Source organism: Gouania willdenowi, chromosome 10 (genome assembly GCF_900634775.1).
Source record: "Gouania willdenowi chromosome 10, fGouWil2.1, whole genome shotgun sequence".
In the NCBI taxonomy this organism is placed as follows: Eukaryota; Metazoa; Chordata; class Actinopteri; order Blenniiformes; family Gobiesocidae; genus Gouania; species Gouania willdenowi.
This window is the reverse complement of record NC_041053.1, coordinates 26,392,305-26,407,812: the sequence shown is the minus strand read 5'-3', so window position 1 is coordinate 26,407,812 and position 15,508 is coordinate 26,392,305. Positions and strand designations below refer to the sequence as shown.

The 15,508-nt window shown below is 39.5% G+C and overlaps 1 protein-coding gene across 1 annotated transcript; it reads right to left on the bottom strand.

Annotated features, from left to right (window-relative positions):
- Positions 1-296: 296 nt before the first annotated feature.
- LOC114471536 (endothelin receptor type B-like) lies at positions 297-13,385 on the bottom strand. The gene is made up of 8 exons (XM_028460378.1): positions 13,222-13,385; positions 9,420-9,926; positions 8,474-8,586; positions 8,169-8,373; positions 3,466-3,615; positions 3,233-3,366; positions 3,046-3,154; positions 297-2,958 (listed from the first exon to the last, which is right to left on the bottom strand). The coding sequence occupies exons 2-8, from the start codon at positions 9,804-9,806 to the stop codon at positions 2,818-2,820; spliced, it is 1,239 nt and encodes a 412-aa protein (XP_028316179.1). The 5' UTR covers positions 9,807-9,926; positions 13,222-13,385; the 3' UTR covers positions 297-2,817.
- Between the last annotated feature and the right edge of the window lie 2,123 nt (positions 13,386-15,508).

Below are 15,508 nucleotides of genomic sequence, written 5' to 3'. Positions count from 1 at the left end.
TTTTAATGCTTTTGTGAAGGAAAAAGCTCAAATTCAATCAAAATCCTGAATGTTAAGCAATTGGTCAAAAATCCTTGACTTGCTATGTAATTTGCCAGAATTTTTTTCAATAATTGCAATTTAATATGACTATAAATAATGTTGTACTACAACTTATATGTTTTTGATCTATTTTTTACTTTAAACTAAATCTTCCTGTGGGCCGGACTAGATGCTCTGGCCGGCCGAACTTGGCCTTGAGCTTGACGCGTGAATTACCAGAAGTGCTTCATTAAAGAAAAGACTCAACGAAAACAAGCGGTATAAAATAATATTTATTACTGTAGTCTCTGAACAAATAAGTATGGTATGAATGCTATTCAAAACAGGATCAAAAATCAAAGAAGAGGTGCTGCTCCATGTTTTAACTTTACCACTTAAAAAGATTTAGACCTCAGCTGTGGTAAAAGCATGACATATATAATACGTTTCCAGTTCATTGGACGAAAGATCTCTGATAGCACACATACATCTCGCCGACGTCGGCACGATGAATGAAGTTGCATCGGTGAGACGTATTATGGAGAGCGTTTACTCATTGGGCAGACGTCGCGGAGACATCGGCGTTTAGCCGATGTTTTGGACGATGGATTAAAGATGCTCAGCTCGAGAGCTTATATTAATCTTTATTTAGCTCGAATCATTCAATTAGTAGAAATATCTCCACATCCATAGTGGAGTATTTACTTAAATCTGATAGGAATAATAGCAACAACAACAACAACAACAACAACAACAACAATATACTACCACTAAATAGCTTATTATGTATGGACAAAATAAAGAGAGACACAGTTCATGATCATAAATGTATTTTCAGCAGCATAGCCAAAAGAGCCCCAGCACAAAAACAGCTTCATGAAAGTGACATTTTACAGTTCTACAATTGTATAAGTGGTATCACAGATTTGGGGGGAAAAACACACAATGACGCATTAGGAGTAGAATGCTGATGCACGATCTGAGGCCGACATCGGCGAGACCTATGCGTGCTATCTGGGATCAGATGTGATACTAAAACAGTGGCAACATCGTTGTGTTAGGAAAAGAATACATATTAATTTCTGGTTTAGTTGATATGAACAGATTTTTACAGTGATTACAATAATTAACAAAGGTTATAATGAGGGTACCTCGTGGCTCAGTAAAATTCTCGTATGGAAAAAAAAGGTTTTACTGAGTGATTTTACATTCTTGAAAGCAATGTCTTTTTTTTTTTTTTAAATATAGACAAGCAAAAACACTTTTTGGCACCCTACACACTTCTGAACTCCCTCTCGCTTCCAGAGCTTCTGCCAACCAAGAGAGGCTAGATTTGTCATTTCATATTAATTCCCTGAAAGATTACAACATAGAGTTAATATGTTGGGAATTCTGTTTGCTTAGAAAACATGTAGGATCAGTTACTATCACATTCGTCATGTCTTAGGCTGTGCAGGGTCAGAGCCGGGGTTGCTTTAGAGCTCTTTTAACAGCTAATATTGTGTGTCCCCCCCCCGGACAGGATGTCAGTCTACTGCAGGGATAACTGAGACAAATTGTACTTGAACTGACGATCTCTGCTCTGAGAGGCAGCAAGACAGAACCCCCAAAGTGACTTCAAAACAGGCAGTAAGATGATTTGTGTAAGGCAAATTAAAGAAGTTAGTGAATATATACAGGCTTTTAATAAAGCTTGTGGCAATTTCCTGTTGTGTCATACAACCACAGTCTTGACAAATCTGTGCAAGTATAAAATAAATCAAATGCATCCACACCCCCCTCATACCCAACCACCAGGACCAGCTCCCAACCCCACCAGCTGTAGCAAGCAGTGCCAAGAAATACTTTTTATAGCCAAGGAGTGGGGCCAGGCTTTATCAGTTTCTCTCACATGCTATAATCCTACTAAATAAAAATCACATGATTTTTCTTCATCTGAAAACTGGTCTGGGATGAGAAAAAGTTAAACATCTCAATATATTTACCTTATTTGGCAATACTAAAATAAATCTTCACAGTAGAAAGTTGCTTTTGAGGAAATGATCTTAGAAAAATATATGTTTAATAGCTTTATACAGCATAAAGATGTGCAACGCTCATGATTACTCTCCCATGTTACAATGAGAGTCATCTGCTGTTTTTCAGCTCTCTTGGACGGCAGTTGCCTTGCACATGACATGGAGCAGTGATGATTTCCAGAAAAAATCATTTCCAATGCTTCAGTCCCCACATGACCATTAGTAACACAGTAGGGGCTTTTTAGTCTGGGTGTGATGTCATAGTGTAGAGCAGATTGTCTGCTAAATGTTGACGCTGAGCTGCTGCTTTTTCAAAAAAAAGATGTTTAGGTTTGACTATTTTTTGGAAAACGCCTCAGTCGGTTGAAGTAGTTGAAGTAATGCTTTTTGGTGATGACTCAGAATGAATTAAGTGTGTTTTGGTCCATTTGGGCCCATTTTGTGAAACCTAAATAGGCATATGTGTAGATTGAGGTCATAATAGAAAGTTCCTGAAACCTGAATGGTTGTGCGTGTAGAAGACACAAAGGAATTCTATGAATAGTAATTTTAATTTCCAAGAAGCAATGCTAGCAACCTTTGAGTTTGGGACAATTTACTTTGTAATTGATTGGATCTGAGGCTATTAAAGTAGTTTTTAACATACCTGTTTACACATGAATGCCAGACCATGAGCAGTGAAGGCCACTGTGGTTCTCCATCGTGGAAGCTGATTCCAGCACTGATTTGGTAAAGTACTGCATTGATTGTGTACGTGTCTGTGTGTGTCTGTGAGCCTCTAGGAAGAGCTTGTGTATTTTTGACTGGAGCGGGAGCTGGAGCGATCTAGTCCATTCCCGTGGTAAGAACCCTTCCAGCGTCCTCCAAGTCCTCGCTCTTCTAGAGGAGAAGCTCTGTAGCACCAACAGCAAAGGCAAGACTACAAAACAACAACAACACAGATACTCGTTCAGCTGACCATAACCTAATAATCAAACTTTGTTTGCGCTAAAAAAAGCATTCCAACCTGGAAACAGTTTTTAAATTTCTGGCTGACAAAGTAGAGGGCGATTGGGTTAATGCAGGAGTTTAGGGAGGCCATGTTGATACCGATGTAATCCATTACTAGAAGGAAACTGGCAAAAGAACAAAATGGAATGTTTACAGTGTAGGTCAGAGAAAATAATAGGTTCTTGTTTGTACAGCACTTTTACCTGAGCAGCTCACAGCGATTGGGGTCATTCTGATCATAGACCGTTTTCTTTAAAATACGACTGAGATGAAGCGGCAACCAGCAGAGGGCAAAAATCAACACCAGGCAGAACACTGTCTTTGCTACTTCCCTCCGCTGCAACAAACAGGTGGGAAACAAAATGGCAAAACCTGTTTAGTATTTGCTACGTATTTGTGTTTTACAAATCTAGCACTACTGAATGAGTCCATATACCTGTTTCATATGATCATTAAGCGCAATACGCATTCCCTTTTTCCGACTGAGCATCTCACAGGACATGAGCGTATAGAAGATGCCGGTGCATGCCAGCGGGACGCAGAAGTAGAATCCAAACAGCCACCAGTCTTTGGCTCCCTGGTAAAACTGTGGAACACAAAATACACCCTTTATAGACCGTACAAAGGAAAGTGGTTGACACTAGAAAAGAAAATATTTTCAATTATGGATGTACATTGAAGATTCTTAAAAACAGTATCACAAGATAAGCTTTAGCTGGACTTCATCAAATGTTGTATCCCTTGGACTGGCTGCAAAAGAGATCCTTATTAAAGTAGAGCTCCAATTGTGTTGTTACTGTACAGGGGCCTCATTTATCAAGCATTCATATGCACAGATCTGTGTGTATGAATGATTATTTTTAAGAAGGTTATGAGTTCCCACCACCTCCATCCCCTCAGGACCCTGCTGCTCTCCTCCTAATATCAGTGACCATTGGTAATACAGTATCCAAAACTGTGGAGAAATTTTGCTACCCAGGAAGCACTGTCCTCAACAATGGATGTCTTGATGACGGAATATCCCTGTATACCTCCAAAGCCAGGTCATTCTTTGGAAGATTGACAAAGAGGCTGTGGCATAATCATGGTATAAGATTGCACACAAAAACTGTTGTTTACAGAGCAATTATCCTGAGTGCCCTTCTCCATGGTTGTGAAATCTGAACAATCTACCACTGTCACACCAAGGAGCTAGAATAGTTCCACCAGAGGTGTCTTTAGTCAATATGCAATGTCAAGTGGCAGGTCATGTTGTCAAACCTTGCGGTCTTGCAGAGATGTGGCTTGCCCAGCATTGAAAGCCTTATCATTAAGGCCAGCTGGGCATAGCATGTTGTCCGGATGCCTTTTTGCTGCATTCCAAAGATGCTGCTCTTTGGGAAACTAAAGGAGAAACGGCGTACCCCGGGAAGGCCCCTACTTTGCTTCAAAGACACACTGAAAGCCAATCTCTGGAGCTGTAACATTGAAGTAGGAACCTGGGAGGACAGCTGCTGTCAGGGAAAGGTTGAAGCAGTATTAAATTCTTTGGCCAGTCAAGAGTGGCATACGTCTAAGACAGGAGAGCCCACAGAAAATGTGAGCCTCTCACCTCAGAACAGGACAAAATCCCCTGAAGTGTTTGTGGTTGGCTGCGTGTCCCGGAACTAGGGCCGCACTCCCATATGAGGAATCACGTCAAAGGGAAATAACTGCTCATCTACTGATTTGTTGGACTAATGAGAGATTCCATCATTATTTATGAGTAGGGTATTTATCAATTTCTATGAGTGTCAAAACAGGTGTAAATATGTGCACAGCTCTGACCATGCGTACACAAAAACACCTAGTAGTAGAACAGTGAAACCCTATGCAGATTTTAAATTTTAATCATTCGAACGAATTTAGAACCAATTCTATGCACACACAGATAAATGATGCACCAGGAACTTTGCTTCAAATGTAGCATTCGGTTGGCATACGTGCATATTTCAATCATTCAATCAATGTAATTCACATGGTGCCAAATTCAGTGATCCTTGTCACATCTAATATCCAGGTTAGTATTAAAAATTACATTAAATAATCACACATGAGCAACATTAATGGTAAATGCACTTGATCTATATAGCGCTTTCGCCCCACACTGAAGTAGTCTCAAAGTGCTTTACAATATCAGCTCAATCCACCATTCACACACCAATGGGACTCATATGCCATGCAAGGCACTGGTCAACCACTGGGAGCAATTTAGTGTTCAGTGCCTTGCCCAAGAACACTTCGAGACATAGACTGGGATCAAAAATCCCCAACCTCTTGCAACTCCCTCTACCACCTGAGCCATGGTCATACAATGTACAATGGAGAGATAAAACGATGTCATTCTTCTGAAGATCATCTGCTGCCTTTACTAGTTGGAAATAGTGAAAAGGAAGAAGAGAAAATATTTGATAGAAAGATAACATAAGTTAAAATCAGGAAAGCCTATTAATTTAAATTCTGGTTCTATAATAAACAATGCAAAACTGCATAATAGTTCTTTTTCTTTTAAAAGTGCAACTGAAAATGTATCTTGTGCCTTAACAATTGGACTTTAAAAAAAAAAAAAAACCCGTCATTGCACTGATTTACGTCATATTTGTTTGGACCAGCAGAGGGCGCTGGTAACCCAGTGGTCGGTTGGCATGCAGATATCTTGCAGTGAAGAAGAGAAGCTATGCTAGCAGACAGAGCTAATAGAAAAACGTGACTTTTACAGATATTCAAGTAATATTACAGATATTCTTTTGGTGCTAAAGGGGTAATGAATCATTTATTAACATATTTAAGAGTAGAAGGTGGCCAGAAAGAAAGTATTAGCAGACTCCGCCCGCCGCCAACACTTCCGGTTTCTGGTTAAAAAAAAGTACTGCGATTCAATTGTCAGAAAATCGATATCAACCGTGATACCTATGAATCGATTTTTAACTGCCTTACGATTAATCGTTACATCCCTACCTGTTACATATGCTTTTTTGCATGAATCTAAAAACATGTTATGTTAGACAAATGGAGTTGCTGAAAAGGTTTAATGTTTGTATTAATGTCTTGGCTCTGTAACCCTCATGTCTAGTGTGAGCTATGATAGGCAGCAATCAACCCACAGGATCCTGTACAGTAATGAGCAGACGAATGAATAAGTAAAATAACTTCTGTTCATGAAATGCACTCATCATGTTGCTTTATAAAAAAAAACTGAACCATGTGCAACATCAATATTGTGCGTGCAGAGGAGTTAATATTAAGGTTGGAAAAAAGTTGGATCTGTCTAATAAATATGATTAAACCAATGTAGAGCAGTTCCTTTAATCACAATGAAATGTCATGTTCCAGTTTTTTCAGCAATAAATAAAGACCATCTGTATCTACAGAAGCAAAGATCTCAAAGGACAAGAATTGAGAAGATACTATAAGATGTAAGCTAAAAAATTTCATTTTCAGCTTTTGTAACAGCACTCTGCCAAGCTTGAATTGTTCTGGTTATATTTAGTTTCCTCCAGCTGTTTCAATATCAAGCAAGTCAATGGTATGTTCAACTTCCACATAGTTATATATAATCTTGGAGTTTTTCCCACACCAGCGCAGTCCTATTGTTAGGAAATCCCTTCATGATTATCATGATTTGGGTTTGTGGGGTGTTTTTGTGTTTGATTGTCATGCTCATGTTTGATTTATCCTGTAGCGTAATAGGTATGGACTTAATCGTTAGTAGTGCTCTTTTTAAGTTTGCAGTATTTGTGCTTCAGTACATGTTTTTCATAATTTCTGTGTTGTTAATCGGTTGAATTTTTCTCTCATTCTCTGTCTGATTATGGATTACAGTCCCTTCTTCTCTCCTCACAGGAGAAGCTCATCCCCCTAATTATCTTCTCTGTGCTATACATATATATATATACATATATACACGAGTGCTTGGTGTCATGGATTTTACTCCCAGTGTTCCCAGTATGCTCCTCATGCGCCCCGGCACCGATCCGGTTTTTCCCCGCTGTCCGCCTTCCGGTAATCCGCACCGGTTGCATTTTGAGTGCGCCGCGGTGCACTCCGGTTGAACGACTGTGACGTCACGAGACAGCGCAGTTCTCACGATATTTATATAATCGCACGAGAACACGGTTAAATGTATGTGTTATAAACGCAACAATAAAGAGATTAATAGGTCAGTGTTCCTAACGAAGGATTACAAGAAGGTTGTCCTCTGGATTTGTCATAGCCACATTTTTTAGCAACAGCCAACAGAGAAGAGATAAAACTGCACCAGTAAAACATGAACTAAATCAAAGTTGCTGCAGTTTACGGTGCAGTTACAGTGTGAGAGGAATCAATATAGTGGATGTGAATTTGTTTTTACACATTATGACGTTTTGGTGATGTATTTACTTGAAATATAATCTGAAGTGTTTTATTTTGAAAAGTAACCCAATATTTTATTGCAAAGTACGTGCTTAATTTCCTGTTTAGCTTCATTTGCTCTGTGCCGATTGATGCGTCGTGCTCCGGTGTCCGCCAGAAATAGAAGCCCTGCGTATATCTGGCGGAGGGCACCGGACTACCGCAACTGGGAAGGAGCTGACACGCAGCGCAGCGGAACCGGTGGAAATTAACACATAGAATAAAGTGGAAACCTATCAGCTCTGGTGACGCGGCGGTGACGTGTCCAATTTCCACGTGTCCAACTGGATGCGGCTCTGCTGCATCCAGTGGAAATTGGGGGTCCCTGTGCCTGAAAGTTCATGTGCTCTTTTTCCTGTGGCAATTTTTGTTCTTGGATTTTAAGTTGGACTGTTTCAGATTTATTTATTTATTTATTTATTTTTTATCAAAGTAGACTTGCTTCTTTACTGTTACTCCTGCCTAATGCCTCATCACCTCTGCATTTGGGTCAATGACATCACCATTCTATTGATAAGTGTCCATTTTATGAACAGTTTAAGCAACATACATCAAATCCCTTGTTTGACAGCCTATCTTAGAATTTCTAATGAACAATGCAACTTCATGGAAAACTGTTATCTGTCTATTGTTGGACTTTGCAGTACACACCAACAGTCGAATGCTTTTGAAGGATAAAAACAGCGTACGTACTCTTCAAACAGCTATTTTGTTTTACTGACTGCCCACCTTCATGAAGCTGGACGTCTGCTCTGGATGCAGCAGACAAACCCGCAGCTTGTTGCCTCTGTATGGCATCTCCAACATGTCGAATGCCAGCACCTCGGGGACTGCCAGCACTATAGCCAGAATCCAGATCAGAATGACCTCCGCTGTTTTCCAAAATGGGATCCCCATTCCCTTCACCCTGCTCCATGATGTAACAGCATGGTATCTGCACACACACACACACACATGGGTGAACATATTACTTTCAGCACTGTTAATATTGCTTTGTGTATGTGTGTCTTGGCAATGTGGTGAAGTTGACTCACCGATCAATACTGAGGGCACACAGGCTAAGGACTGTGATTCCCACCGATGCCTTTTGGATAAAGGGTATCAGCTTACACACATACACACCAAATGGCCAATCCTCTGCAATTAACTGGGGGCGAGACAGAGAGGAACAAACTTATGACAACACATGGTTTTTGGGGCACACATAAGGGTTCTCTCTCCCTCTTGTCTCTAATCATTCAAGCAATTCCCATTGCCAAAACCAATATGAGTGAGTTCCTCCCCACTGGTGAAATATTTCAAGCAGAGTGGGAGTTTCTCATTGTAAGAACAAAGCAGTTGGCACACTTCAAGCATTTTATCTGTTCACTTAACTCTACATTGTTGTATTTAACACGAGAATCCCATTCTCAAATGTTAGAGGTGAAAGGATTGGAAATACAGCTTGACATCTTCTAAAATATACTGTAATTAGTTCTCACACATTAGCTCAAAGAAAATATTGTGAGATCTCTGAAACACATTATCATGGATAAGAAAAAAAAATGTAAGCTTTTAAAGCTTTTAGAAACAGTCAGTCCCATCAGGTTGTATGCTTGGGGTTTTAAACCAGCACATCATTTGTTAGAGGAGAGTAGATAATTACGTCTTCCAACTTCCCACCACACAAGGGAAGTAATTTAAAGCAAAGAATCTTCAAATCCCAAAAGAAGACTTTGCATCTGCTTCCTTTTAGCCTAAATGATCAAAAACCACAGTGTGATGACCACTGAAATGGAATGTTGCAATAAAGTAAGAAATAAAGTAGATCAAACAACAATTTTGCATAAAATCACCACCATGTTTCATTTGAAATCAAAGATTGCTGCAGTTTGATTTGATACTTGGTTGAAAGTTTTTTTTGTTTTTTGTTTATTGTTAATAGTTTGTTGAAACTAGAGTAACACAAGGAATATTCAGAGAATGACAAACTGTTGTTACCTTGTACACATTGATGGGGATTGTAATGATAATGTAGAGTAGATCTCCTAGAGCCAGGCTACCGATTAATACATTGGGTCCATTTCTCATACATTTGTTCTTATATATGATCCTGAGCAGTGTTGAGTTGCCGATGATCCCCACCACGAAGATCAGGCAGGATATGACCGTGTTTACATACTTAAAAGCATGTTTGATCTCTGTCGGCTTCAGACACATTGGAGGGAAGGAGCTCCGTGGTCGGCCCGCTGGTGGCAGTGAAAGTAAGATGGAGGCGTTGCTCCTGAAGGGCTCCACAGCCTCGGGCACATTTTGGGCGTCACGGGCATACCTGGAGCCTCCCACTTCCACGATGAAGACAAGACACAGCAATGAGACGACCCTCATCTTCACATGGACCGTGTGCTTTCACAGCGTGATTTTCAGTCGGAACACAAAAATGTGTTAACAGACTTGAAGCTGGTTCCACTTAGTGGCTCCTGCTCAGAGTGGGACTCCTTACGCATCCTGCAGAGATAACAAACAAACCATTCCATTATATTATATTATATTAAAAACAAACAAGTTGCATGTGCTAAAGATCCATCTTGATGAAGGCTGAAACAAAAAAAAAAAAAACATTCAAGATGATAAGCATGGTCTGATTATCTTATTACAGACTGAAGTCAAGCACCGGGTTTGAGCCTAAAGTTATGTACAGTATCTTTGTTGTGACTATGTCACTTATGGAGTCTGTTTGCTTTAGTTGTGAACATCTCTAGTTCTTTTCAGAGACTTCAAAAACAATATTGGAGTTATTGTGCTTTGAATAACTGTCAGATAAATAGTACACAAGACAAGTCACAAGTTCTGTCCAGTAACAGCAGCATGTTAGACTTTTTTTTTGAGCAAATGTCTTTTATGGATTAAACAGGGATGCTTGCTCATGTAAGAATGTTGGGCTCCTTTTCTTGGTGAAAACTCTGGAAAAGGTGATAGCAAAACAACTGACATTCTTCCATGAGCTGCACAACATCTACAATAGATTTCAGTCAGGGTTACGGAAGGACCACTCCACTGAAGCAGCACTGCTGAAAGTGTCTAGCGACATCCTGATGTCTGATGCATGTTAATGTTTGTAATGAATGCCATGAGACAATTATGTTGTATTTGATGCAATATAAATAAAGTTTAATTGATTTAAGTAGCAACAAGAAGTAATAACTCTGATCCCAAAAGATGCGCTAACAGTGCTTAATAATAACTTAGAGAGGGACGTCAGTGATGGAGGCCAAACAAACAGAATAAAAGCTTCAAACTAAAGGCAAGGGAGGTGCCTTTTTACTATCTTGGTACCCTCGAAAACGAGACCCCCCCCTTCCCCAATGATATTAACAAATGTTTTTCCTTCTTTTCTCAATACCTGTTATTTTTTTTTTATTTTTATTTAACCTTTATTTAACCAGGAAAAAAATCCCATTGAGATTAAAAACCTCTTTTTCAAGGGAGTCCTGGCCAAGAGGCAGCAAAGTTACAACACTGAACAGAAATACATTTACATTACATTAAAATGACTTATGAATTATTCTTTAGCCATTCCAACTTCCTCAGTGTGTTTAAAGTAGACAAGTTCAAAGTAATGCTTAAACACAGGCACACACACATTCACTGCAAAGACCAATTTAGAGAAAACAAAGAATTGTATAAAAAAAAAAAATCAGTCCTAGTTGGAATACTGTTTGTGTGTGTGTGTGTGTGTGTGTGTGAGAGACAGAGAGAGAGAGAGAGAGAGAGAGAGAGAGAGAGAGAATTGCATTCTTTCTCTGAGTCAGAACACTAGTTTCACTCTGAGCCACTCAAGAATCATGTGTACCCCAAGAATAGCCTGAGGCACCACCAATAAATGAACTGATTGAGGTCACATGCAATATCTGTACAAACTGCATCAAGGCGGTTTGTACAAAGGTCGCTCGATGATGGTGGTGGTGGGGGGATACGTACTGGGCAGGGCGCCAGTCTATCACAGGGCAAACGGACAGTCACTCACACACCCATTTACTCCCATTCACTCCTACAACAATCTGCACAAACTGTAAACACATTATCAATTGGCAAAGTTACCATTTGTAACACCACTGTAAACATAAAACCCAGTGAAATCTGGCCTTGAGGTCTGCCTTCAACTCTAAAACACCAGTTCACTTTGCTCCAACACAAATTAGAAGAGTCACATGGGTGACTTCACATAACAGAGGAAATCTCTTTTGAAAGTGTTGCCTATCTATTAATATCCTCATTATCATCCATGTGAACAAAGCCTTTGTACTTTGCAATATGGCAGCTCATTAGGATTTGTTAGAGCAGGATTGTATGATTAGAGTAGATGGCTGATTATTAACTGAGCTGATCCTTTTACTCCAAAAGAATTGTTTGAGGAAAACATTTCTGATGTATCCGCTCTACTGGCTCCACATCATAGCAATAAGGAAGAGATAAAAAACCAAGCGAGTGAAGGTGTAGGAGTACACTGTGGAGGATCAGATAGTCTGCATATGTGTGAAGATGATAGGGAGAGGGTGGAGTGGGCGAAATAACTCAAATGCAACAGGAAACAGAAAGTTGAGATACAGAAAGGTGGCAGATATAGTGCAGTGTTTAGAAGAAAAATGAAAACAGCTCACAGGAAAAGGCAGAGTCGGAAAAGCGGAAAGAGTAAGCGACGAGGTACAATGCCCGGAGAGGGCAGGAGTCAGATGAGTGACGTGCAGGACGGGCTGTAAGGTTGCAAAGATGACAGGAAGATGAAGGGAGGAGAAACCGTGACTAGAGATAACAAACCTCAAAACACACAGACTGGTGTGAAATTCCTGCAAGCTTTGCAAAAGTGGTTGCATTTCTTTGACAATTTCAAATGCTATTGATGTGTTTTCATTCAACAATTCTAAAAAAAAAAAAAAAAACCTTTCTTGATTTCAATGATCAAATTCTCACATGGCATCCATTATATTAAAACACAAGATATGACATACACTATTTCTGTCACTGTTTAAAAAAAAAAAAAGATGTCATTTACAATGCATTACAGTGAAAAACTTGAGGTAATAAAGATCTCCCTCGGGATTAGAATATAATTTCGGACCAGGTAATGTAGGATGAAAATAATAAATACATTAAAAAAAAAAAAAAAAACACAAAGCAGGGATTGAATACATTGTGCAATCACTTGCAACATCCATCATTTTATTAATGACTTTGTATTTTTCCTCTTTAAATCTGTTTTTGTTTTAAATGTATAAAGTCAAGCTCCTTTTGGTTTTTATTTTTCTTTGCTTTACAATGTATGTGATTTGTATGTGTTGTTGTTTTTACTGTCTCTTTGTGATATATTGTGTACAGTTGTTCTACTGCTATCACCTCTGCGAGACTTTGTAACTTGTTGTTGTTCAACAAAAAATAAACTTGCAACATCCATTAAGATACAGTTTAACAATGAAACAAAGGCTGCTTTAAGTTATGGGATCCTCACCCTGGAGTCATAGCCAAAGTTTGCAGCAAAAAGTATCAGTTAAATTATGTATAAATTCAAGTTTTATAGGAACTGTTTGTGGCAAAGACCAAAGAGCAGGTAGTGAAATTCAGATTAAAGGTTGGATCTGCTGCTTTCAGCCAGAGAGCTGCAAAAAAAGAGGAGAAAAGAGAAAAAAGAATATGTTGTGCGTAACGGCACGAAACACAGTGCGCTCAGGGTATGGGATCATAGGGCGAGCACTGAGACACGACCCTGGATGGACGGATGGATGGATGGATGGATGGACAGACTTACCACAGTCCCCTTGCGTGCTTTGATCCAAAGTCCTTTCCCTGTCTGTCAGTATTCCTGTGGATTTCCTCCAAATACTGGGTGGTGTGGCATTAATATTTCCTGCTCTGTTAGCTTCAGCTGCACTGAGACCGAGATCATCTACTGCGTCCAGCTGTGAGTCTCTGCGCAACCGTCCCAGGACGCACGCTTTTTATCCAGCGGAGCCGGGAGCCTGCGGAAAGAGCCAATCAGCGTCCAGAAGCCACCAAGCTCTTCCCTCTGTTATTAGGATGCTCTAAGAATGCGTGCTGGAGAAGTAGCTGCATATGCTGCTTGTAGATATAGGAGAAGACAGGCTATTGGCTACTTAATGAGTAAAGTTATTGAGAAACCCAGGACTTTCCCCCAAAACGCCCATTAAACCAGTAAATCACTTTCTACAAAGAGACTACAATTAGGTAAATACAACACAATTATAAAGTGATCCATTCAAATAGGGTGACATTTAAACGGATCAATTTATGAATGTTTTCTGCAAAAGCAACGTGGCACCCCAAAGACCGAGAGCACTACATCACAATTATTTATTTAATTAAACAAATAAATAATTAAATGTATTGAACACCCCCTACTTAAAACAAACAAACAAACAAACAAACAAACAAAAAAAAAGTAAACTATTTTAGTCAGTGCCAAACTGAAGGTCCGGGGGCTAAATCCGGCCCTTCAGAGCATCCGATTCGTCCCGCACGGAGAAAATAAAAATGACACAGAAGACATGAATCATTGTGTAAATTACCAAATAATTCAGTTGTAAATTGTTGTTGAAAGAACTCCAAATTTTTTTTTTTACAAAATCCTGCAATTTTTCGCAAATTATTCCACAAAATCTCCCCAATTTAAATACAAATTGGTCAACAAAAAATAAAAATAAAAGGACATTTAAGTATCTGTCCCTTATTACTTAGATATTGTTGATGCCTTCCAGACTTTATAACTGGAAGTGCAAACTAGTGCACATTAATGTTGAAATTGTGTGTTTTCCCACCTAAAACCTGTGGCCCACTTGATCGAACTGGTCTGTATGTGGCCCTTGAACAAAAGGTTTGACACCCCATGTCTCATTTATTTAATTTATTTTTCTCTGAAGAATTTCATATTTTGATAGCTCTTTGAGATGACTAGTAATTTGCGCTATATAAATAAAGTTGAATTGATTTGAATTTAATTAAATCATTTTTGTTTCTGTCTGACTGTTTCATACCGTGGACTTTTGTAGCTTGTATACAGTCTTTTCGCATTCTGTTGTGACTTTTCCTCACAACCTTCTGGTTGCTCTGCAGATTTCATGTAAATATGATGTTTTACCATCCACTCTGTGTAAGAATGGTTTTGTGCTACCCTCTACTATATGTACCACCCACTTATCGTCTTGTGATAATTAAGTGAGTGTAATTGATGGCCGTTTTCTAGCCTTAGTTTGGTTGATGCCATGGCTTCTTTGTAGGTTTGTGGGAATCCATCTGTAGTTCATCCTTCACCTCCATTCTCAAAACCCCAAAGGTTTCTCTTCTGTTCCTAAAGCCTGTTCTGTCAAACCTCATAAACATCATTTTGAGCAGCTACATTTTTCACATACTCACATACATTTTTCCTCATAAACATTCCTTTCAACATATTCTATGGATTAGTGTGTGTTTGGTTTTTCTTTGTTTCCTTGGTTGTGAGCTTTGCTTGATGTTTTTGAATTTTTTTTGTTTTGGGATAGTAGACCTATATATATATATATACACTAGGTAAGCTGGAATTCTCATAACCAATGAAAATGCCTCAATCTCCACTGCTTTTAAAGGGCCCATGTTAAGCTAAATCAACTTTTCTGTGCTTTAAACATCATAAAAGTGTTATTTGGGTTTCATACACATGCCCAAATTGTTTTTTCATTGATTCCCTCAATCGTTAGTTAGAAGGTGGTTTGCTCCTTTCTTACTGCAGGGTGAGCCCAAACACCTCGCTCCAATTTGATGACACGTTCCCACTTTGATGACAAAGTTGACATGGCACTGAGCTGGAGAAGCCGCTCCTCCAGGAAGCTCTCTGCCGTGATTGACAGGTAAACAGACACGCCCACGAAGGTGAGGATTTCAGCATCCTTCACGCAGTGCTATGTATGTATTTTCTACGCCCTGCCCCGATGCTCTTTCTCGTGTTTATAAAGCAGCATGAGTTCAGCTACGGAGTGGGTGGGAGGAGGGCGGGCGTTCTCTGGCCCTACGTCACCATGCGTGGAGGAAGAAGTCAGTGTCGC